The 24995-nt window shown below is 38.5% G+C and overlaps 2 protein-coding genes and 1 long non-coding RNA gene across 4 annotated transcripts in view; 1 reads left to right on the top strand and 2 right to left on the bottom strand.

The window, feature by feature from the left end:
- Nucleotides 1-4112, bottom strand: part of LOC134678257 (neuropeptide F) — a 47137-nt gene extending 43025 nt beyond the window's left edge. The window contains exon 1 of one of the 2 annotated variants that reach the window (XM_063536735.1): nucleotides 4003-4112. The gene's annotated coding sequence lies outside the window, so the exon portion shown is untranslated. The remainder of the gene's footprint in view (nucleotides 1-4002) is intronic. The other variant, XM_063536744.1, reaches the window with a different exon arrangement.
- LOC134678305 (uncharacterized) overlaps nucleotides 1-24995 on the bottom strand; it is a 154146-nt gene that overhangs the window by 46355 nt on the left and 82796 nt on the right. The gene's annotated exons all lie outside the window — the stretch shown is intronic.
- LOC134678019 (protein zwilch-like) lies at nucleotides 14922-24599 on the top strand. Its single transcript, XM_063536458.1, has 14 exons — nucleotides 14922-15144; nucleotides 15243-15300; nucleotides 15395-15536; nucleotides 16203-16443; nucleotides 16902-17066; nucleotides 17547-17692; nucleotides 18089-18303; nucleotides 18908-18987; nucleotides 19467-19690; nucleotides 20295-20514; nucleotides 21688-21811; nucleotides 22097-22241; nucleotides 23735-23871; nucleotides 24338-24599. The coding sequence occupies exons 1-14, from the start codon at nucleotides 15019-15021 to the stop codon at nucleotides 24451-24453; spliced, it is 2139 nt and encodes a 712-aa protein (XP_063392528.1). The 5' UTR covers nucleotides 14922-15018; the 3' UTR covers nucleotides 24454-24599.

Below are 24995 nucleotides of genomic sequence, written 5' to 3'. Positions count from 1 at the left end.
TAAAATAAATCGTCTGCAATATACGAAAGGGCCAATGATGTCACCGCTGTACATTTTCCAAAAGTCTACAACTAGAATTCGTAGTTATTACAAATTTAGGGGAAATTTTCTAAGACCAAATGGATTTAGAAATGGTAGCAGCATTGGATCTGGAGGCAACACTCACTGACCCATTAAAATACCAACCAGTATAACAGCTTTAATTTTTTTTTAAATATCAGAGATAGTAATTTGAAAGAAAAATATTGTATTTGCGAATAGTCGAACACACAAACAATTAAGAGGAAAGGGATCCAACCGCTTCTCCATACAAACATAGCCCCCATTTCCCTTTCTGGATATTATCATTATAGAAAGGGGGTATACACAATTTGATGTCTTTGCGACGTCATGATTTTACAATACTTTGCAATAATGATGAGCATTGAAAATATCGACTTCTTTATAAAACATTACTAGAGTTAGAACAAGAAAAGTCTGCAACGATTTTGATAGCCCACGCAGTGCAAGTGTTATTTTTACGTCATAATTTTACAGAAGTTTGACGTTTAAAATAACTACTTGCACCGCGTGGGCTATCAAAATCACTACAAACTTTTCTTAGTCTAACTCTAGGTACCCAAATGGCAGCCATTAATAATTGAAAAGATAAACCAATCACTTTGGAATAAATAATTCAGAAGATAGTCTTTACCTTTTTTTTTTATTAAGTTAATTGTTGTATTGAGAAAATCTAATCGAGCTTCAGATGCGTCGGTGGATAAAAGGTGGAAATAAATTTAAGTCTATTCTGAGACGATCAGTTCTTGCTTTAGACAATGTATTTTTATCGAAGAGCTCAATAGTTTATTTTTATTTAATAAGCCAATTTGCGTTTCATAAATTATGTGTTCATTTATAATTTTAAATAATAGAAAAAACACCTAATCTGTTTCGCTTGGTTTGTTAGTAAATTGAAAACGGTCCTTCGATATAACTTCCATAGTATATTCTATTTGGACTTTTGTAATAATGATTTGAGAAAATATTGTTTAGTTAATTACTGCAAAAGGTAAACATATCAGAAACGTTTTATCGTTTTGGTTTAATAAATATATAAATAACATAAGACAATTTAACACAGATTGACCTAGTCCTGCAGTAAGCTCAATAAAGCTTGTCTTGGAGATATAAAATACTAGCTTTTGCCCGCGACTTCGTCTGCGTGGAGTTAGTAATTTGGGTAGCTTATTTTTACCCAATCTGCTTTTTAACGATTCCCCATACAAACTTCCACCCCCCTTATCACCCCCTTAAAGGGAGATTTTTGGAATAAAAACTACCCTATGTCCTTCCCCGGGATTCAAACTATCTCCATACCAAATTTCAACTAAATCGGTTCAGCGGTTATTGATTGCCCATACAAATTTACACGCCCCTTTTCACCCTCATAAAGGGTGAGTTCTGAGATAAAAAGTATCATATGTCCTTCCCCGGGACTTAAACTATCTTCATACCTAATTTGAACTAAATCGGTTCAGCGGTTTAAGCGTGAAGAGGTAACAGACAGACAGGCAGACAAACACACTTTTGCATTTATAATATCACATATAGTATGGATATGGTTATATATAAATACTTATACAAATGTACACACCGAAAACATCCATAACTCAGGAACAAATATTTGTGATAAACACACAAATAAATGCACTTACCAGGATTCGAACCCGGGACCTACCTGCTTTGTAGGCAGGATCACTACCACCTTAGCTAGAAGGCCGTCAAATAAAACTTTAAATGTACGTTTAAAAACGTAATGAATAAAACGTACTTAATAACTTTAAATTACTATCGGTGTACTTAATTATGACTTTACTTATTACTTATACAAAATAACAATGTATGTACCTATAGGTAATGTAGTGCATAGTATAATTATTTTCCATAGTTTTTTCACGGAAACGTATAACGTGTCATGCTATTTTTGTCAGGGCCCGATTCGGATTTTGAAATAGATATATTTTAGACATCATCAAGATACGATAAGGATATGTTTAAGATCTAAGCTGTCAAATTTGACATTTCACGATTCTGGTGATACTCTTGAACGATTTCCACAGGATATGACTGAGAGATCTAATTCACATCTAATAGATATCTTACTCTATCTAACGTAAAAGTGACATTATTAGTTGCCCGAATTGCGCTGTAAAAGAGAACTACTTGATATCTACACTATAACGTACCTATCTAGAATGGATTTAGTACGTGTTACTGGAGTCAGTTATGTAACGCTGCCATACATGACCCAAAAATTTTTTATTAAGCTATGAGCTTCATCACATCTGATATTTGAGTAATTCTAAGCATTTCTAGCCTGGGAGGCAAAAAGAAGCGTGCGTCTATTCGGGGAGGGTGGGGTCATCTTTAAAAAAAATCTATTCTGATCCTGGTGGCTGCTAGGGCAAGTTTGGTATCATTTTCGTATAAACCAAAGACGTAGAATTCATTGCTGATATTTGTTTTTTTCAGTTTCATAGTAATTTTACAAGCAAAACGTAAAAAGGTGAAAATTTTGGTTGAAGATTTTTGCTACGCGGTGCCGAAACTACAAAAGATAGAAAGTTGAAATTTGCACTCTAGATTACATTTATAAAGTGTATAAGAGATAAGAAGCGATTTTGAGAAATTCAACCCCTAAGGGGGTTAAAAAGGGGATGAAAGTTTGTATGGGGTTCAAGTTTTATTTTAAGCTAGGAATTTGAAACTTCGTAAAACGATATATTATTAAAATACAAGTAAACTAATTTCAGCGTTTTTGAAAATTCATCCCCTAAGGTGGTGAAAAGGGGGTTGAAAGTTTGTATGGATATCAAAAAATTTTTCGAACGCGGGACTTGAATCTTTGTATTTGAGGATATTATTAAAAGACAGGAAAAGTAATTTCAGCGTTTTGTAAAATTCATCCCCTAACAGGGTTAAAAAGGGGTTGAAAATTTGAATCCATTACAAATCCGAGTAGACGCACATTTCTTATTGCTTCCCAGGCTTGAAATGCTTAGAATTACTCAAGGAATATATGTGATGAAGCTCATAGCTTAATAAAAATTTTTTGGGTCAACTTTATAACTGCTTCCGCTATGTCGCGTCTTGTGAATGTCTTGAAGTTCGAATACGACAGTCAGTCTCGGTACAAAAACGCACTGAGGTTGACTGAAGTAGCATGACAAATACGAACGTTTCTGAGAATATACAATGGAAAACAATTAGGCACTACATCTTGTAGGTGTAGGTACAGAATAAGATCTTGCAAGTTGATTTTAATCTACTTTTAATAGCCGTGTCTATTAGAAACTTTGTAAATACGTAGGTACATATAATACATACAGTTGACGATAATAATCTGGTACCATTGAGCTGAACATCTGATGAATAGGTAATAGACTAGAAGATGGACAAGACTCGACGGTGGCTAATAGTGGTGGTGGTTTGGTTCACATTTTCGTTTTGTTCCTTTATACTTTTGATTCAAGTAAATCTGTTAACTTAACACTTACATAGCTGAAATAATTTTGTATTTAAATTCTTAATAAAATGCTGAATATTAACCCCCAATGTATTATTTTTTCATTGTGCCACTTATTTTAATAATGATAGAAAATTAAGAGTACCTAAATATATCTAGACATAAAGAGTAACACTTTTCTAGACATAAATAAACAACTTTAATTTGCATCAATTAAATAAAAATTGTGACCTACATAACACTAGCCATAAAATTACCTAAAAGCTCATACTTCTGCCTTATAAAAACTTATTTTAAACCTCGTACATCCTTAATTCTTTTAATATAATATAGACGATGCCATCGAAACGAATAAATTAGAAATACCACGTAAAGACTTTTTTAATTCATTTTTTTTATACCGCCAAATCCCAAATGATGTATCTATTTAAAACACGCAACCCTATTGCGCAATGCGCAATCAAAAATTATCATTTCATAAAACATCAACTTACCTCAAAGTCTTCCAACGAGCTTTCGGAATCGGGAACTTTTCGAAGTTCGAACACAGGAAGTCGCGAAAGTGCGGCAAGTTCGAATGTAGCCGGCCACGATGGGACTCCAGCATTTATAGGCTGGGCGGGAGGCGGGGCCAGCTAACGCAGGCGTGGGCATCGCTTCAGCTTACGTGGGTGATTGGGATCTGAAATAATTAGGTATAGGTACTTTAATTAATAATAATTTTAGTTTGATGAACCTTAGATACTAATCGTCATATTCCTACATAAGTTTTGATTAAAGTGATACCTTTAATATATCTCCTGTTTTCATAGTAAGGAACACTAAAACCAAAACACACAGACAAGAAAGGAAGAGTGAATTAAAAAAAAATCTACGTAAGTAATTAAGCGCAGTTAAGAAGCTGTGATTAGTCTTAACTTAATTGATTCATTTGTGTTACGTTAATTAATTAATATACCGGGTGTGGCCTGTAATACGAGCAAATAATTAAAACATAGATTGTACTCCTCAAACGATGACACTTTTGTTCAACAACTTTTAAAAATTATGAAGTATTTAGAGTCCCTATTTTTCATACAAAATAAATATTATTTTCAATGGACGCCATCGCCACGCCATATCATTGTGATTGACGTTGCTTGTCACGCCTTAAACATAACAAAAGTCGCAATACATTGCGTCTTGGAATAAACTTTAAAGTGTGTTAAAAATCAAACAACAATTTATTTTTAAAAGTTGCTGAACAAATGTAGGTCAGTATGAGGCGTACAGCCTACAGTTAAATTTTTTGCTCGTATTACAGGCCACACCCGGTATAAGCATACGCTAACACACTTTCATGCATCTAACTTAAATAGAAATCAATTGAAGTCTTTAGACTAAAGTACAGGTGCTTAAACTATGTGTATTTTTTTACAACGGCGCGATTCGGGAAATAAATTAGATATTCACTAGATATGAAATAGTAAAGATATGTGACGTTCCACGGCAAAAGGTACCATTGCCCCGACTGAATATTGGAACGACGTTAATAATAGCGTAAGCGCCAGCCGCCACGCCATCAGGTACCTTTTACCGTGGAACGTCACATATCTTTACTATTTCACATTCTAGTGAATCTCTAAATCATGTCCCGAATCATGTCGCAATTTACTCTAAACTTAATTTACTCGGTGCAGGATTCGGCAGGTTCCCCTGGACGACTTTGCGTGCGCACGTAATTTAGTTCCATCCAAAAAACAAAACAGTTGCACTCCGAATTCCTCGATCCGCTCAGTAGCTAACTTCTTATTTTAATTTACTTATAGACGTCAAAGGACTTGTTAGAGGTTGTCTTCATACTAACCAGCAATACTTTTCGTCACAAAGTGAAAAGTTAGTCATGACTTATTGAGCTCAACTCAACCCTTAATGAGCTTACTGAGGAACTGATAAAATAGATTTGTATAAAAATGTGTTAGATTGTCCCATGACTTAGGTAAATTAAGTAGAGATAAGTAAGAGTGAAAATATTTACACCCATTTCCTCACTACCCAGAGAGGAAGCAAGAAAACAACCTAATAATTATGCTTTATTTTAGATGTAAATATATTTTCCCTTTTTATTGTGGGACGTACCACATTATTACAATCTATAAATTGTAAATACAGATATCAATCCAAGGGCGTATTTTGAAATTTGGCGCCCCAGGCCAATACGTTTTGCCGCCCCAGAAGTCAAGGAAGAAAAACAAAATGCAATCCGCCAGGGCCATGTCCCGGATGTCCCTTGGGTAAATACGCCCCTGTGTCAATCACAATGAAAAAATCAACGATTATCAACTCTGGCCAACGTAGGACTCGAACCCACGTCCTTGGATTACCGGTCTAATGCGGAATGTAAACGTTGGCCAGAGTTGATTTCATAATTGTTGATTTTATCATTGTGATTGACACAGGGGCGTATTTACCCTAGGGCCATCCGGGCCATGGCCCTGGCGGATTGCATTTTGTTTTTCTTCCTTGACTTCTGGGGCGGCGCAACGTATTGGCCTGGGGCGCCAAAGTTCAGTCGTAAATTACGACTTAACGAGTATTCAAACTAGGTACCTACAACATGAAGCGCGTAGACTACAAAAACAAAACTAGGTACCTAGGGTATCTATGAATTGTCAGTACATACGAACATACAAATTGCAATCGGGTTGTAGTCCGTCTGTATCGGCCCTTAATGTCGCTTTCAATAAGTAGGGTATTTTCCTACTAGTCAAATCAGTTACTTTTTTAGAACTGTCAAAACGATTTGCTAATATGGAATTTAAAACTGGGTCAAGCAAATCTTGTCAGTAGCAAACGGCGGCAAATTTGAAAAATCGCGGGTTAGCAACACTGTGTTCGAATAATTCGAAAATCGCGTGTCATCTGTGCTTTAGCTGTGGAATGTGGATCGCGAATGACAGCCATCATCTTTGTTTACATTCTGAATCGATTCTATTTCAAGAGATATTTCTGCTGTGTCACCATTAAATACCAATATATTAAATAAGATTGTGCTTAATCAAAGCTAAGATGCCTACAATGCCTACGGTGGCAACTGAGAAATCTAATAAAATATTAAAATCCAGTAGTAGGACATCTACCTGCTGAAGCAATGATTTTATTCATACATTCTTGTTTAACGGCATAGTCCACTTACAATTTTATTTTGAGATCTTCAAATTAGTTAATCATTTTTATCAACATCACACACCGCTTTTAAATTGTCCGTCCATACGTATTAATAACAATTTCAAACATTTTCAATAGAGAATCCGCGAGTGACAATTTGAATTGACGTACGTGACAAGGCGCGCTCAGCGGAAAAAAAAGTTTTGGTTCGATGTACATTGTACATTGCTGCTTTTCTTAGCGCAATACTACTCTTTGAGTGTTGCCCTACTTTAGTTTGCTTTACATTGCTACTGACAAGATTTGCTTGACGCACTATATATGAAATATTACATCGTGACGTCACGGTCAACTCACCTACTTTTTGTATTTCTATCCGATTTATTAAATACAACTTGTGCTGAAAAATAACTCCTATCTGTGTTTTTGTAATAATTATCTGGTGCTTTATTTCATACATGGTGTAAAATAATTTATTTTAAATACAGTGTAATACCCTATTCTAATAACATTTAAGGCCAGTTATGTTATTACAGTAACCATAACTCCAACCATGTACCTAATAATAAGTAAATATAGTTATCCTTATTTTATTCCTATGGATCTGTATTTCCAATGTCAGTATATGACACCTTATACAACATAAATTTTCAATTCCTTAGAAGTTTCATGGGTACCTGATTCTCTATATGCAAAATTCTATACATAGATATTTCCATTTACCTTCATATTTTCCTTGTGCTTCGCTGTACGACTACATTTATTTTATAAATAGTACCTACTGGCATTTACTTAACAATAGCTTATATTGGGCACAAGAAGTTAGCCAATTAATATTCCGAACTTGTAAATTGGACCAAGTCCAAACAATTGATTAGTCTTGACTTTACACCTGAAGACGCTATTATCAATTCGACTGGAACCCATATGTTGTTTGACTTAGTATCAATGTGATTAACTAAGAATATGTGTCTATTTACTGTTATTACGTCTGTACAAGAGCGAAAAAGTCGTCGTTCGGCTCGGCTCGCATCGGCCGGCACCTGCCAACGCGTCGACGGCTTTTTCGCTCTTATTGCGCGGACATAAAGCTTTTTCCTATCGGCTTTTGCCGAATGCGCGTCGATATATTTGGGGAGACCCTTAGACGGCGCGCGAACTCGCATGCGATTTTAGTTACATTGTGGATTGTTGTTTACGTGCAATTCAACCGACCTATCAAAACCCGCAATATAATGAAACTCGCATGCGAGTTCTCGCATCGTCTAAATGAGCCCTACTCTTAATCTCATGTTATTAAGACCTTATTATCTGACTCGTAAGCTTAAAGTAGGTAGGTACCTACAGTCCCAACCGGAAGAAAGCATACAACTTGACATGCACCACGCACATGCATGTAGCTTGTGTAGATAAGAAAACAAACGAAAGGGGAATGGGTAGGTATTTACACCGAAACCAAGATTTACCTCTAGGTCCTACATAGGCAAACGGTCTGGCCTAGCGGGTGCCTGCCTGCGAAGCCGATGGTCCTGGGTTCGAATCCCGGTAAGGGCATTTATTTGTGTAATGAACACTAATATTTTGTTCCTGAGTCATTGATGTTTTCTATGCAGGTACATATAAGTATATATTTATCTATAGGTATAGTATGTATATCGTGGCCTAGCACCCATAGTACAAGCTTTGCTTAGTTTGGGGCTAGGTAAGTATATCTGTGTAAGATGTCCCCTAAATTTATACACCTATTTATTAATAAAGTATTCTTTTTAGGGTTCCGTACCTTAAAAGGAAAAACCGGCCAAGTGCGAGTTGGACTCGCGTTTCTAGGGTTCCGTACATAAGTCCGACTTACGCTTGACTGCACAGGTCTAATAGGTTCTCCTGTCATTCATAGGTAAAGAACTATTTTGTGTATTTTTTTTTTATTTTACACCCAGTATTAGTTTCGGAGATAAAGGCGTCATTGAGGAAAATCCTCAATGACGCTATATTCTACGAAATTCAATATCACTGTAAAAACTATCAATTGTTTAATGGTATGTAGAACCGCCTGACGTCCAAACAGATTAGCTGTATAGGTATCTATCGAACGCCACTTTTCGTATGACACATGTGCATTGCTGGCTTAAAACCAACATTTTATTCTGGGTAAAGTAAAAAAGAAGCAATAGTTGTTAGTTACGTGGTCTAAATACGTAATTATATTGCAATTAGTATGACGCTTACAAATTGAGTAGGCTGAGAGTTGAAAAACCTGAGCTGTAGCGCGACTATCAGGGACTTAAAAGCTCCTTTTATGCGCATTTGATTGTACCTACCTATTTCATTTTGCGTTAATTCATTCGGCTTTTAGAATGGACAATCAAAACCCCATTTACCTTTTAGAAAGGTATGAAAGTGTTATTTTGTATAATATTCTAAGGGAAGCTCTAGTTAAAGTATTTGATTTTTATACAGTTGTATATGGATTAAAGCCTAACATTATCTTTATGAGACCCTGCTTTCAACACGTTAAATAATATTGTCATTCCACTTTTTGCTTAGGTTTTTTTATTATGAAAAAAATCTGCGGATGCGATGCATCGGCATCAAACACACAGTATATCTTAGGTAGGTACCTACTTGTAATCTTATCTTACTTTTTTTGGGCAGCTAAAGCGAAGCCTAATTTATAGTGTGTTTGAAAGTGCTTGGATAAGTCATGATAATAAATAATTAATATTTCAGTTCAATCGGATCGGAAGGTGGTTTGCAAGTATTGACCACTTATGTACATACCTACGATACGATACACAAGAGCTTGTAACAAATAGTAACTACCAACGAAACAATGTCTAAAACAAAGAAAAATAAGGTACCTACGCATTATGGCAAGTAAACACACCCAGCGGTAACAGCCAATGCATTTAACCTCAAAAACAGCGTAAGGCACTTAACGTTGTTTAATAACATTGGAAATGGAAAAGGAAAGATAAAAAACAAAAGCGAGGATTTTTATTGGGAGTGAGAACAGCATCCATTTGTTTGATTGGATATATCCCGTCAGATTTTATGTGATCACTCGCGGTTAATGAAGGTGGGCATCAGACCCTGGATTAAAAAGTACTAACTAGTATCAGATATTGCATTACAAAATAAAAACCGGCCAAGTGCGTATCGGGCCACGCAAAATAAGGATTCTGAGGCTTAGGTCTACATATACGAGTACGATATGAAAAAGTCCTACTAAGCAAAAAGAACGTGCTTTTCGCGCCACTACATCCTTTTAAATAAAGTGAGAAAGTTATTGGAAAAAACTTATGAATGGCTCACCGATATTAATGTTCAAAATAGTTTTTGTAGAAAGTAATTTTTAGATAAGTATGTAGGTACTTTTTTGTTCAGAAGTTGATGCAAAAGTTACAGTGTTTGTTAGCCTCGAAGAATTAGAGGAAACGAAAATACTAAATGACGTTGAACTTAAAGATGTCTTTCTGTTCAGCAGGGAAACAAGAAGATTTGAAGAGAATAGTGTGGAAATGCCGCCCGTATAGTAACCCGTAGCTTCTACTCCAGAGAATTGGGCTGAATAAATGCAAAAAGCGATCGACAGCCCACCTATTTCCGACCGAGCGTCCATGTATACTACATCTACCTACATCTCTACATCTCCAGTCATAAGTCCACACAAATTCGATTTTTTTTATTGTAAAGCTACATAGTTTTTCAATCTTCCTTAACCTTTTTGCCTACTATTTATGAACTACCTAATTGCACCTAGGCAACCCGTATAATATATCAAGTCAACTTTGTATCAAGTCAGCTTTTCAGTCGTTAAAGCCCACTGTGTGACGCCAACCGCACGGTAATAAGTGGGCGATTTCTACAGTGCCGTATCTGCTGTAGGTATTACTTTCTCGGTTATCCATGATCAGGTAACGAAGCTAATGCCTTTGCTCTGATAATTTGGGTAAAATCCCAATTTAGAATTTGTTTACGAAATTCTAAACTAGTATTCTTTGTAATCTTTGTAGGCATTTTTTGGATAAATTTAACTAAGTACGTATAATTAAATTTCATACCAATTAGCCACACACAGACCATCACAGGCAGTGACCCCAGACAATGGGTTGGTAAATTAAAGGCATGCTATGAGCCAGGTGTTGTGATGTGATGTGATTGACGAGATATTTTATTTTACTTAAGATACCTACAACTACCAAATTACTAATTAATATTTATCTTCTTCTTCCTCGCGTTATCCCGGCATTTTGCCACGGCTCATGGGAGCCTGGGGTCCGCTTGACAACTAATCCCATGATTTGACGTAGGCACTAGTTTTTACGGTTTGAACCCGCGACCTCCGGAATGCAAGTCGCACGCTCCTACCGCTAGGCCACCAGCGCTTACTAATTAATATTTATATTAATTATTATTAATTGGAAAACTGCTCATACTTAAAAAATCGTCGCCATAACTAGATTTAAAAGTTAAAGCGCCAGGCCTAATGCGATTCGAACTCTAATAGCCAATAGGCCTACCCTAGGCAAGGCTTTGTTGCCGTTCCGATATTGGGATATTATTACCCTTCTCCAATTGAGGGGGGATTTAAATCTCGAGGCAGAGGTGTAGGGTTGGAGCCGGTGTAGGTTTATTCTACGTTCATAAGCGCATTGTAATATGACTATTTTTAGAGTACCCACAGCCGTCTCGCGTATTGATTAATTTTCTGATTTGTCCCTATTTTCCCACCGGGGTCATTCTTCAAATGGTTATTTTTCCACGTCCAGAGGGAGAAAGTACCCGAGGCATTAGAAATGACACAAATTATTATTTATTTCCATACTTACTTCACCACGTTTTCTAACTGTATTTAATCTTCTTCCTCGCGTTATCCCGGCATTTTGCCACGGCTCATGGGAGCCTGGGGTCCGCTTGACAACTAATCCCAAGAATTGACGTAGGCACTAGTTTTTACGAAAGCGACTGCTATCTGACCGATGAAATTAGGCGTTATTGGGATTAGTCTAACTAGTTCTAACTGTATTTACCTAATGTTTATTGTAATTAATAATTATGAGCAATTTTACTATATATTTTGACTAATTGCTAATAAATAGGTATAGAGCCGAAACTTCAGTAATAGGTACCCGGGCGCGTCCATCTCTAGTCCCCGAAAAAACCAAGTTACCTACTAGTATGCATCGAAAACAGGCAACTATATACAGCAAACAGTACAGCAGTACGGCTAGTATGCAGGAAACAGGGAACTTTCTTGGCTGACCGTACCTACCCATTGTATACTTTGGCACAGCACCTTTGTCAGTAGAAAAAGGCGGAAAAATTTAAAAAATATAGGGCGAAGTGTTGATATCTCATAGAAAATTTGATATTCGCGAAATATGTATATTGTAGACATTACCTTCTCTACAGATAAAGTTAAACAAGTCATTAAATAAATGAAAACAGATTCTGCACCAGGACCGGATGATATTCCTGTTACACTGCTGCAAAAGTGCGATACCTTGGTCAGCCCTTTAGCCAAGATAATGCAGGCATCATATGATACGGGCACGTTACCTAAGCAATGGAAAACAGCCACCGTGACACCAATATTCAAGAAAGGAGATAAGCTTGAACCATCTAACTACAGGCCGATAAGCCTCACTAGCGTAGCATGCAAAGCTATGGAGAAAATTCTAGTAAAACACATAAGAGAATTTCTTGCTCTGCACTGTGTGATAGGTGACCAACAGCATGGTTTCTGCCCGCATCGTTCCACAGTCTCTAACTTGCTGTCTTGCCTCTCTGCCTGGAGTAAAAGTTTTAACAAGAGAGACCCTACTGATGTCATTTACCTTGACTATGAAAAAGCCTTCGACAAAGTTCCCACAGAGAGGCTACTTCACAAATTGGAACATTTGGGAATCCGTGGGAAACTATTATTATGGATAAGGGCCTTCCTACAGTATAGAACCTTTAAAGTTAGAGTTGGTGAAACCTAGTCACGGCAACGAGAGATACACAGTGGAGTACCACAGGGTTCAGTTTTGGGCCCCGTGCTTTACATACTATATACAGTTGACCTGCCGCGTCGCCTAAAATGCAGTATTAGTACTTTTGCGGATGACACCAAGTTATTTGCTAACCCACTCGTAGATTACAGCCATCTACAAGATGATCTGAATGCATTAGCAAGCTGGTCTAAAGAATGGCTAATCAATCTGAATTCTGCCAAATGTACTATACTTCACATAGGAAATCGGAACCCCCGCCTAACTTACAACTTGGATGGCACTCCACTAACGGCTGTAAAAACACAAATTGACCTAGGCGTTAAGATCTCAGAGGATCTAAAGTGGGAAGAGCACATCTCTACAATGGTAAAGAAAGCCAGAAGCCTGATTTACCTCATTAGAAAAGCTTTCAAAACCTTGACACCAGAAATGATGTTAAAAATTTACAAAACCTATGTCAGACCCATACTGGAATATGCTTTTCAAGCCTGGTGTCCTTACTTTGCCAAGGACATAGATATACTGGAGAAGGTTCAACGGAGTTTCACAAAACTATCAAGGCAACTTAAGAACAAGCCGTATGAGGAGAGACTGAAGGAACTGAAGCTCACTACTCTTAAGCACCGCAGAGAACGTGGAGACCTAATAGAAACATACAAAATACTGTCTGGGCACTATGACCTCAAGGATTTTCATGAGATGTTCAAGCGCAACAACAACACCCGTCTGAGAGGTCATCACTTAAAGTTAGAAAGGCATAGGTCCCACAGTAACCCATACAAACACTTTCTGAGCAACCGAGTAGTGAGGGCTTGGAACAAACTCCCCGAAGATGTGGTTTCAGCACAAAATGTGAACCAATTTAAAAATAAATTAGCCAGACACATCAATACATCTACTTGTCAACGATAACTATTAATGATTACTGGATACAGGCAATATCAGTTGTCACAACTGCCTGCCTGCTTACACAATAATAATAACAATAAGCCCGCAGGGCAGCTTGTGGCGAGCTGTTGGGGAGTAACGACCCCACGGACCCGAGTGCTCCCGAGAGTCGGTCAGGGTCTTCGTCTCCGGCGTGTCTTCGTCGGCCGGAGTGGACCCCAAGGGGACCCGCAGGACTCTCAGCTCTGGCTTGCCTTCATTGGCCGTCCAGAGAGGAGTCGTTAGAGCTATATGCTCCAGGGGTGGAAGTGTTAAAGGGCATAACGCCGCGAGTAACTTCGGAGAAAGCGCAGCACCACCTCTCGACACCCCTGAGCCGCTCACGTCGGTGTTGCACCTGGCCGTCTTTACGATGGCGCATCAGGTGCCCATCTAACGAGTGGCGAGTCACCACCTGTCTTGATAACTTGTGAAAACAGTGTTATGGCAGGTGTCCGGACTTCTTTGCAATAGCCCAGTCTTTTTCCACCCAAACTTAAACCATAGACCAGTACTCTGACCATATTCTTTACAATAGCTTCCAATGCCTGCTGAAACCGGTTCACGGATATTTATTGATGTACCCGTGAATGGGTTCCAGCAGGCGTTCTACATGACATCAAATCTCTCCAAACGGCCTCTACGTGTTGGATCCATATCCCCACACACGCCTTATAAATGACCGGGCTCGAAAGACCCGAGAGTTTTAAAACGGAGATACAAATGATAACAATAAATAGGTATGTGTATGTATTCGCGCCTTTCCTAATGACAAATTGGCTGTGTTTTAGTATATTTATTTTTGTTTAGTCTGCAAATTCTTGCAAGGTCTGTAGATGCCCGCGTTCTGTGGCTCCATCACATTCTGTTGGGCTGATCCCCGATAAAGGTATCGCACACGGACCTATCATTAAGGGTATCGCAAAAGTTTGTATAGATGGTCAAGCAAATCTTGTCAGTAGAAAAAGGCCCGAATTTCATATTATTTTCTATGAGACGGTATCCCTTTGCTGCGCCTACATTTTTTAAATTTGCTAGAAGCTTTACCTACTTTACCTACATTGCCAGCGCTGCCATCTGTTGCCGTGTCACTAGTACAACCCAGATTATTTGAGTAAACGATATTTTATGACAACTGCTATAAATCGCAATCAGCAATTGTTTTGAAGATTTATCCTAATAATTGAGTAAAAACTTGCCCTGAGTTAAATAAAATATAAAGAAGTATACTTTCTTAGGGTAACAAAAATCAACGATTTTAACAATGTTTTAAATATTGTTTCTCAAAAACTTGGAATCCGGCGCTTGAATTTTTCTACAGTTCTGTCATTTGTTAAAAAAGTATACATTCATTCTAATTTCAAAATAAAATTTATCGTTACGAACAATTAAAACAAAATAGCATTGTTTCTCATTGTTAAATAAAAAATCTTTAATAAAATGAACACCGCTCTCCAGCCAATTTTAGATTTGTATCCAAAATATTGCATAGAAAGACAAAAATGTCCAAGCTACGTTGAAATGTATACAAAAAAATCTAGTGATGTTATTATGGTGTATTTAAAGGTAAGCTAGTAATATATTCGTTTGGCCTTATCTATTAGTAATATCTATAACAATTCCATTGAACAATTAAAACTGCAAAAACTGCTACTTTCTCACAGGCTAAACAAAATGTGCTGTATGCGGATACTACAGGAAAAGCTAATCAAAATCCCAAAGGTAACTTGCTTGAACTTATAGTATAGATCATATTTTTGCTATGGTTTACATACTGTATTTATTACTACTCATAATTTATGTACTGGAATTTCAGAGGAATTGGATTTAACTGGGTCTCCACTTAAACTGGACTTGAGTCTGCACACAATCTTGGACGATACACTTATATCAGAAGAGGCTCAATTGTGGAGCAAGGATGAAAGCAATCATGTACCAATTGGCATTGATAAGGCTAGGTAAGTTTTAGGATTTTATTTGTAGGTGCTACATTTTTTGTTGTAGCGTTAGGGAAGCCTTATAGTTTCTAAGCCTAACGTGAGGTCTACAGCTCACAAAGCCACTAGCAGTGGCAGATTTGCCCTAAGGCCAAGTAGGCCCAGAGGGCCTACCGCGAACCACGTTCGACATGTTGCCTCCCTGTCACACTTACGTATGAATTTACAAGTGCCATAGAGAGGCAACACGTCGAACGTGGTTCGCGGTAGGGCCTCAGGCCTAGGGCGGCAAATTGTGACAAAATTTGCTGATTATAGCAAGAAATAACTCAAAATGTAGTCAATATGATGGGTGCTGAGAAAGGGGCGGCTACAGGGTCTGAGGCATAAGGCGGCAAAGACTAAATCTGCCACTGGCCACTAGTTTCAATGTTTATACATTAGGGGCTATGTCAGGTTCTTAGGTCTATATAACTGCAACCATTCCTAGTCTTAGGGACAGTTGCACCAACCACGTTTGACAGACTGCTCAACGTCAGCCGGCGCACCCTAGCGCTTTACTATAAAACTTTCCATACATAAAAAGTTAGCAAACTCTTTAACTGGCCCTAAATCTAAAACAGGATTGCAGATAACTTATTATTTGAAGCTTTATTTTATTAACTTTGTTTTGTGGTTCTAATGCAGAGAAATAGCAAACCTTTACAATATGGGTATATCAAAGCTGCAATCTGAAGACAGCATACCTATGTGGGTAGTATGCAACCCGGAGTCCGAGGGTAAACCATTGTTGTTAACTATACAATCAAATGAAGAACAGTTTGCTAGAGGAATTGTTACTTATGATGGAGCTATGTGCTTGGAAGAAGTAGATGTTGAAAATATTATGGAGAAATTTGCGAAGGAAGAAGGGCTAAATGAAGATTTGGTAAGCATTCATTTTTAATTTGACTTGCAGGTTGCCAGGCAGCAGTTTGCCAAAGTAAAATCCAAACATCACTATTAAGTAGTGTAGACACCAATTTTGTTTTTATTTTTGGACAGCAAGTCCCTTCACTAAGGGCTGGTACAGACAGACTGCAAACTGTATGGAAACTGTTCCCCGATGTTGCAGTTGGCATCTGTATTGGCCCCAAAGAGGGCAAGCAAAAACCAGCTAATGTCAAGAGGACTTGTTACAGTTATCAATTTAAAAATAGACTTGAAAAACTATCTAAAACAGTGAAATTATGCTATCTGAAGTGTGAACTATGATTTAACCGTACAAGCATCAGCTGGCCATATAAAATGAAATAATAAATGTATACCTTTATTTGCCTGATAGTACCCTACTGCTAGGCAAAGGCCTTTCCTGTTCAACTCATGTTTAATTTAATTTAATTCTAGGTAAACATATCAGTGGATTGCAAATATGTGCTGTCAGGCATGTCATACAGCTCTCGCAACACTGATGAGTTGCTGAATGCGCCCCACGGAGGAGTCACAGAGTTACATTGTGAATGGACGGCAAACACACTTATAACTCCATTCATAAGCTGCAAAGTTAACTTTGTAAGTGCACTTTTTTAATAACATTGTCAAACAAAGTATAGTTGGTCAAGCAGATCTTGTCAGTAGAAAAAGGTGGCAAATTTGAAAAATGTAGGAGCGAAGGGATATTGTCTCATAGAAAATTAGAATTTCGCGCCTTTTTCTACTGACAAGATTTGCTTGACCATCTATACCTACCTATATTTTTCAAATCATTTTCTTAAAACAAATGACTGCTGAATTGATTCGATTCTTGTTTATTATACAGCTTTACAGTGGTATTATTATACAGCTATTATTTCTCGTTTAAAACCGACGTATAAAGCTTTTGCTATATAGATTCACTTTCACATATCTATATTTTTTTCCAAAATAAGTTGGGAAATATAGGTATAGCTATGCAGCTACATATGTCTAAATAGAATTGAAAAGTTCATCCACATTTTATGTTACCTTTAAAAGTTCTTAAAAACTAAACATTTATAAAACTATCTGTTTCAGGAGCAAGAAGTGATAGTAGGGCATTTAGCAAGTCCCTGCAATGCAATCTGGAAGTCTGTGTACGCACTGCACAATATCAACCAAATACTAGTTGACATGACAGCTGCTGGCAGCTCTTCTGTCAACTTGGAGACTGCTCAAATCAGGTAAAAATATAGTTTATTTTCAACTTCTACTCAATACAAAAAAAAAAATTACTTGTGCTTGCTGGTCTTGTAGAAACTATTTAAAGAAGAAATATAGGAAGAAGGAAGGAATTAACAATTCGATATTTAGGAAGAAATGTAAAAGCTCCTCACTGGCTTATGCTTGACCAACTGAGCTATAATGAATATTTCAATTATATCCTTGACTGTCTTATACAGGGGTCCCTTGGAAACGACTATTGACATCAGATGTTCGCGGTAGGCCCCTACCGCGAACATCAAAGTTCGCAAATTGCGGGCATCTTACTTTTTCACTCTAGTTACGCCCTCGCCTCTGCCCTATCTATTATCCCCTTAATTTTCAAAGTTTTTAATTTACATATCTAATTATTTCAGATTATCCAACCCAAGCCTAAAATACCCAAACAACTCCAAACGCCTAAACCAGCTATTAAACGAAACAGAAGCGTACGCATACACCGCGCAGTATCCCGAAGGCGGCTGCGTTTGTGTCACAGAAAACACTACCACGCTCAAGCAGTGCTTATCTGTCATGAACGCGGAAGGCTCCAGCAACGACTTTATATACAAGCTGTGGGATATATTGAGAGGTACAGATAACTTAAATGTTAAATAATTAAGTAATCCTTGAAAGCTTTGATCAAGGTTCTTGGCTACCCCAAGGGCACAGAATAAATAATAGTACTAGGTACAGAAGATTCACTCTAACAAACGCGTCTGTTACGATTAGGACGGATATGACCGCTAGGTGGCGACAGCGTCACGCGCGGCTTATTGCTAGCCACCAAAATTGGTGTGAGACGGATGCACTTGTAGCTAACTATTGCAAAGCGACGAAATCGCGGAGTGAGCCACGCCTGCCTAGGGTATAGAGCGCAGCATTTTAGGTGTTAAAAGGACCAACCGAATAACGGAATACTATGCTGCCCTCTAAAACTCACATTGCTGATGCTGACGTTGGCCAAAGAACGTCCAGACTCAAATTGGGACTGGGCCGGCCACATCTATCGCATACATCTGGTTAGGTGGGCTACACATAGCCACCAAGTAGATGCCAGTAGGGAAGCGTAGGAGGGCTGGGTCCCGCGGACATTGTCAGACGATTTTGACACGTTCCTGTACAACTGTACAATACTCGTATAGCTTACAGTGAGTATAAAATTACTAAACAATCTTGTAATTTGTTTATTCCAGATTGTGAAACAGCTGAAGAAATTGTGACGTTACTGTTACAAGCCCTCAAATTCATATCCAGTGGAAAGATAAGACCATTCGTAAGTGAAGCATAGAATACCGATAAATAGGGTCATTCGTCAGTTAGTAATTGATCACCCTATACTAAAAATGAATTCTATTCACCTATAAATAGAATTTATTTTGGTATAAGGTTTCAATAACTGACCAGCCTTCTATAACTAACCACCTTATACTAAAATGAATTCTGTTTATAGGTAAATAGAATTCATTTTTAGTTTAGGTTGGCCACAGTGCTACATACGGGATCTCAGTCTCAGCCATCTTTGACAGCGAATTATGTTGTCCCTCTCTAACGCATCGAGTGAATCAAGTCACATAACGCGTTCTCTTTTTTTGCCTTGGAGCAGTCGAGAGCCGAGGGCGCATGTGTGGTCTCACGATTGTAACAGACGTGGCGTCTGATAGTCTGAGACGTCCCCACCGACATATGTCGCGTGACATTTACTAATTGTCCCTTTCTTACTTCAAAGCCTAATAAGTTTGTTTCATTTTTCAGATAGACGCAAACAACAAGACTTACCTATCCAAGTTGGTACTAAAGTTATCCCGCGGTCACTCCCAAGCGTCCAAAGTCCTAAAGAACTTGCGCGCCAGCCCGCCGCAGGCGCTGTCGCTCGTCGCGCAAGTCGGCACTGAGAAGACCATGTGGGAGTACACTAGAGTCATGAGTCTCTTGGAACATTCCTTCTTCATTGCTGGCATCTGGACAAGCGATAACAGGTACAAATTTTGTCGACTATTGAGACTTAATAAATATGGCCATTCACCAATTTTTTCCGACACTAAAGCACCCTTTGGTGTTGAAGTTTAGAGTGCAGACCACATTTTGAACCAGATAGTGTACACATACTATGACGACAAGAGAGAAATTCAGTCGTGGGATTATTTATGGCTCATTGAAGCACTTTCTATCGTGGTAACAGTTAAATCGGCACGATCGGGGAACGATTGAGCAGATTTTGTAGCAAATTTTTGAGCTGTGCGTGCACACAAAGTACGAGAAATACTGCATCAGTGTACTGTAGTGTGGACTTTTCAGTCTGTTAAGTACATCTTCCGTACCCTTATAGTATTTAGTAACTGGCTGCCATTTTCTGTACAAATCAGTCTGCCGATTTGTGCAGGGCAGGAGACGTCAGATTTATTGTTAATATGTTTGATGTGCTGTTGGTCTTCCGATAAATAAATAATAATAACTGTACAATTCACTTACATGAGACTTAGAAGTAAGTTAACATTGTTCGGATGAGCGCATGCATGCGTACTTACATTCACACAACACAACACAGTAAAATTAAATAAAAACATACACATATGTTTTCAGAACCCACGAATCGATCGAGCAAATAAACCAAACCATTCAAGACATGACGATGTGCGGCGAGTTCTCCCTGAACCCGTTCGAGACGCTGTCCTCCGGGGACCACTCCATCCGGCTGGACTCGCAGTCCTTCTACGAGGACGACCCCCACGAGCTCACTGTCGACGACTTCGCCTCGCTCAAGAAACACGGACTTGTCACTGAAAAGAAAGACGTTAACGAGGTAAAAATGAAAAATTACGTTCTAGTTGACGTTAACCATAGACTAGGAATCCTCTAGACCGAGTTTAGAGCAATTATTTCATGCAACCGATGATGCCAAAAATGCGGGGGTGCGCGGGACGAGGTGAGCGAAGTCCCGTGCCGTGATTTGTCCGTTCAAAGACACGGACGTCACACAAAGACATTTTCGACTCGAACATGGAGTAAAATTACCGTATGCGTGGCAGAGGGGGCAGTAGCGACTATGCTCAGTGTGGAGGATGTTTTGTCTGTGGCGTTAACATTTAAGATGACGGATGAGAGAGAAGTGTGGAAAAAAAACACATGCTGCGCCGACCCCAAATGAATGGGATAAGGGCAAGCGAATGATGATGATGATTAAATACGTCGTGGGCACCGTTGTCTGATGTTCTTTAATAGATGGCGTTAGTATGTACAGCGAGCTACAAAAGTGCATACCTACTTTATGAATGAATTCCATGCACTTTTGTAGTTGTGTCTAAAATAATTTATACATAGCGCTATCGGAGCTTTCAAAGATCGTTGCATAATTTAGGTTCAAGTGGCATAAGTTCCACTCCATAACATAGAGGGCGAGGATAAAATGTATCTGTAAATAGGTATTTACAAATACATTTTGTCCTCTCCTTCTTCCATAGTCGTCTCCCTAACAGTCCATTACGATACAAGTGCGAAAACTAGAAAACTCACAACAAGTGGCGATAAATTGAAATACGACCGTAGGGAGTGTTTTAAATCGACACAAGTTTCGAATTACCTTTTCTCACGTGTATTGCACAAAGTTTTTTTTTGTCGGCGCCATTGAAACACTGGGCCCATGGTCGACCGACACCAAACAGTTAATAAAGGAAATGTCGGCCAGATTGATAGGTGTCTCAAGCGACCGTAGGGCGGGCTCCTTGGCTCAAAGATTAAGTTTGGCGGTTCAAAGGGGCAACGCCGCCAGCATTCTAGGGTCCATTCCAGAAGCGGGCAGCTTAGGAGAGATATTTTATATTTAGTTTTAGTTGTTAGTTTTAGGTCTTGTGTTACTATTGTTGTAATACAGGCTTGTTATAAAAACAACGTTTTACAGTTCATACGTATTGTCCACCATAACTATGTCCTAGTGATTGAAAAGAAAGGTATCCAATATTTGTTTTGCATGTTTCAGGTACCTTTAATATCAGACGAGATCGATATCAGCCCTTGGAAAAACCTGTTGATGAAATTTGCACAAGTCCACGTGTGCTTGGAACATTTGTATCGAGCGGAAGTCTGTTTGCGAGCTGATTTCAGTAAGTTAATATTACATTAATCGTTACATGCCCTTCAACTAAGTATCGTTGTTTATTATACTACGATAATGGCAAGCACCCATATAATCCACCTGATACCGACCGCGAATAACGTTCATTTTTAAGATATCGTTAAGTAACAGTAGTTTTAAGTAACATTAATTTGGACGTCTTAAAAAATATAATTACACTTTGCTTACCTCTATTTTACTTGTCTACACGACGAGTGACATAATAGCCTAGAGTTAGGTACAGACTTCCACACGTGACATTGTTTTTTTTTAGCGAACCTAAAGCCAATCGCAGCCCGTCTGTTAGAACACTACGTGTCAGAACGGTCCCCTGTCAAGACCGTCGGCCAGTTGATCAGCGACCCGGTGCAGAGGACATCAATGCCCATCGCCAACAACGTGGTTCAAGACCATCTCAAGTATGTTCACTTTACGTCTGTTAGAACACTACATGTCTGATAGAGTCTGACCAGCGAGTCGTGTCACAAGCTATTTTTTTTAAATTCTTTATATGCCAACTTTTATTCCTATCAAATAAGCTGTCAGTTTCAAGCTGTCATTTAATTTCATAGTAATTTTATTGCCAGGTGCGATTTGTACTGAAATTCCCGCGTTTTTTTTGTGACACGACTAACTGGTCGGACTCTAGATACCCCGTTAGTCTGTCAGATAGCTGATGAGGGACCTGTTGCAAGGGACGTCCATGCCCAACCTCAATTACGTAGTCAACCACTGCTACCACGAATTGGCATTTGACATCTACGTGAGCGACTGCGTGATCTCGATCGCATTCCCTGTCTATCGCTCCAATACATCAGTCGGATTACAATCGGTCAGTCGCTAATGTAAACATCAAATGTTAACTCTGGGTACCCCAGGAGTATCTGAATTATATTCACAAACCGTTTATAAGAGCACTACGTGTCCGATAACGAAGCCCTCTAATAAACACGTCTGTAATTATCGCCAACAACTTGCGTCTAAGTAACCAGGAAAAGTGAATAATACAGACTGTAGCCTTACCACAGAATAAATAATAGTACTAGGTACAGAAGCCTCACTGTAACAAAACGCGTCTGTCACGATCAGCACAGATATGGCCGCTAGGTGGCGACAGCGCCACGCGCGGCTTATGGCAAACCCCAAAATTGGGGTCGAACGGATGTACTTTTAGCTACCTGTAGCAAAGCGACGAAATCGCGGATTGAGCCACGCCTGGCCTTACCACGACTGCCTTAGCAGTGTCAAACTGACATATTCGCTATCGTCTGCGTAACTTATGTACTTTCTATACATCTCGCTCGAAACTCGAAAGTAAATTAACCTTTTCGACGCCGTGTCAAACACAAAAGCTGTCACTCGGACGTCACCGAAGTGTCAAAACTGAAATTGAACTTTATGCATATGTAGGTAGGGCTACACTGAGAGAAAAGTACAAGAAAAATACACTTAGAATTACAAAAATAAACTTAATCCGGGGACAAGGACAGTTAACTAATAGGAACAAATTGACTTGTGCAATTTCTATTAGTTCTTGCAATTTCTATTATCTGTTTGTTGAAATTATATTTGGGATTACTGAGCTGTTTGTAGAAATAAATAAACTTTACAGAAATAGTGAAACGTCCATAATTATTACTAAAACTTCATTTTTTCCCCCAGTACAGAACTGTTTTTTAATTCCTGGTGATGATTTTTCTCTCAGTGTATGTTGCTCTGTGGTCTGTGACCAATTAATCCGTCTTTGGCGTTGAACAGCGGTGCGGAGATATGGGTCATTGGCGTGTAAAAAGTTAAGCACTCGCTAGCGAATTATTATGTCAGCGTCAAACTGGTGGGAGCCATACTGCTATCTCAAAACAAAGTTGCTTCCCTTTGCGTATAAATAACAACCTTACTTTTTTTGCCTCAGGAAATCTGCCTTTTGGTACCGCATGGCGTTGCAAAGAAAACCGAAAGCAGCGGATATGGGAGTGAAAAGAGAGTCTAAACGAGTTTACGTATTCACTCAGCTACCAGTGTTTCCCCCTTCCGTGTGGCAGAATTTAGGTAAGTGGTATTTGACTTTAGGTTTGTGATATAGTAGTAGGATGTAGTTGTAGGATGAACTCAAACTCACAGCGGGCCCGAACAGACCCCAATGGAAAAAGAGCTAGAGGAGGCCTTTGCCAAGCGGCACACTGAGCCAAGAGACATACTCTCTAACTAAGAATAAAAGGGCTTAAAAGATAGATAGATATTAGTAGCCTTACCACGGGTTGTCACTGACATATTCGCTAGCGTGAGCATGAGCTTGTCACTGACATAATTCACTAGCGTGTGCGTAAATTCCTCCTATGCATCTCGCTCGTACTGGTATATTAGTGCGAGCGAGATGTATAGATTGTAAGTTACGCAGACGTTAGCGAATATGTTAGTTTCAGGTCAGTGATAAGCTTGTGCTAGCAGTATTCGACATTTTTCGCAAATTACGGATACGGAACCCTAAAAGTATTAATCGAGTTTTATATTTCAGAACCGCCAGCGGATGAGGTTGGCGAAGTCACTAATATCGGGATGGAAGAGCTCAAGTATCACATTACCAAATACACATACATTTGCAACAAGGTCAAAAATAAGTTGCCGGTTTAAATTATAAATGCACTTATATTATAATATTGTCAGCCAACAATCATGTGCCTTATGTATTATATTACATTATATAACAATACGTTCAAGAAAAAAAATTGTTAAAAGGAAACACCTGAATAAAGCGATATTACAGATTTTTACTTAAATGTTCATTATTTTTCTCCAGTTATATTTTGCCTGAAAATAAACATGATATCCACCATATTCAAGCCGCGTTACAAACCTGATAATTGAAGAAAATAATCTAAAACTGCTTCTTACTATTTTTCGAAGGGTTCAATAAAGGGTTAGAAGACCATAAGGAAAGATAAAGTGTTGGATTTTATTTATTGAAATACCTACAGTTAGGTATTTTACTTGCGTTAGAGTGGTGAAATTTTTGTGTTTAACTTGTTAGCAAAGTTTGTTCAACCCTTGACACCCTTGTGCCTTGAAACCCTAGCAACGCTCATAATTCGACTTTTCGAAATAATTTTGGAATCTTTCGCTGACTTGGGTAGGTATTATATTAGCACGAGAGTGACGAAGGATTAAACTTAAAC

Source organism: Cydia fagiglandana, chromosome 2, assembly GCF_963556715.1.
Source record: "Cydia fagiglandana chromosome 2, ilCydFagi1.1, whole genome shotgun sequence".
Lineage (NCBI taxonomy): Eukaryota > Metazoa > Arthropoda > Insecta > Lepidoptera > Tortricidae > Cydia > Cydia fagiglandana.
Note: the sequence above shows the minus strand (reverse complement) of the source record. Positions and strands in the feature narration are given on the sequence as shown.

Excerpts from the sequence above, each read along its gene's own strand:
- LOC134678019 (XM_063536458.1), top strand. The coding sequence starts at position 15,019 with ATGAACACCGCTCTCCAGCCAATTTTAGATTTGTATCCAAAATATTGC. Across the intron at positions 17,067-17,546 it reads TAAGCTGCAAAGTTAACTTT|GAGCAAGAAGTGATAGTAGG; the intron begins GTAAGTGCACTT and ends TATCTGTTTCAG. Across the intron at positions 21,812-22,096 it reads CTGTTTGCGAGCTGATTTCA|CGAACCTAAAGCCAATCGCA; the intron begins GTAAGTTAATAT and ends GTTTTTTTTTAG.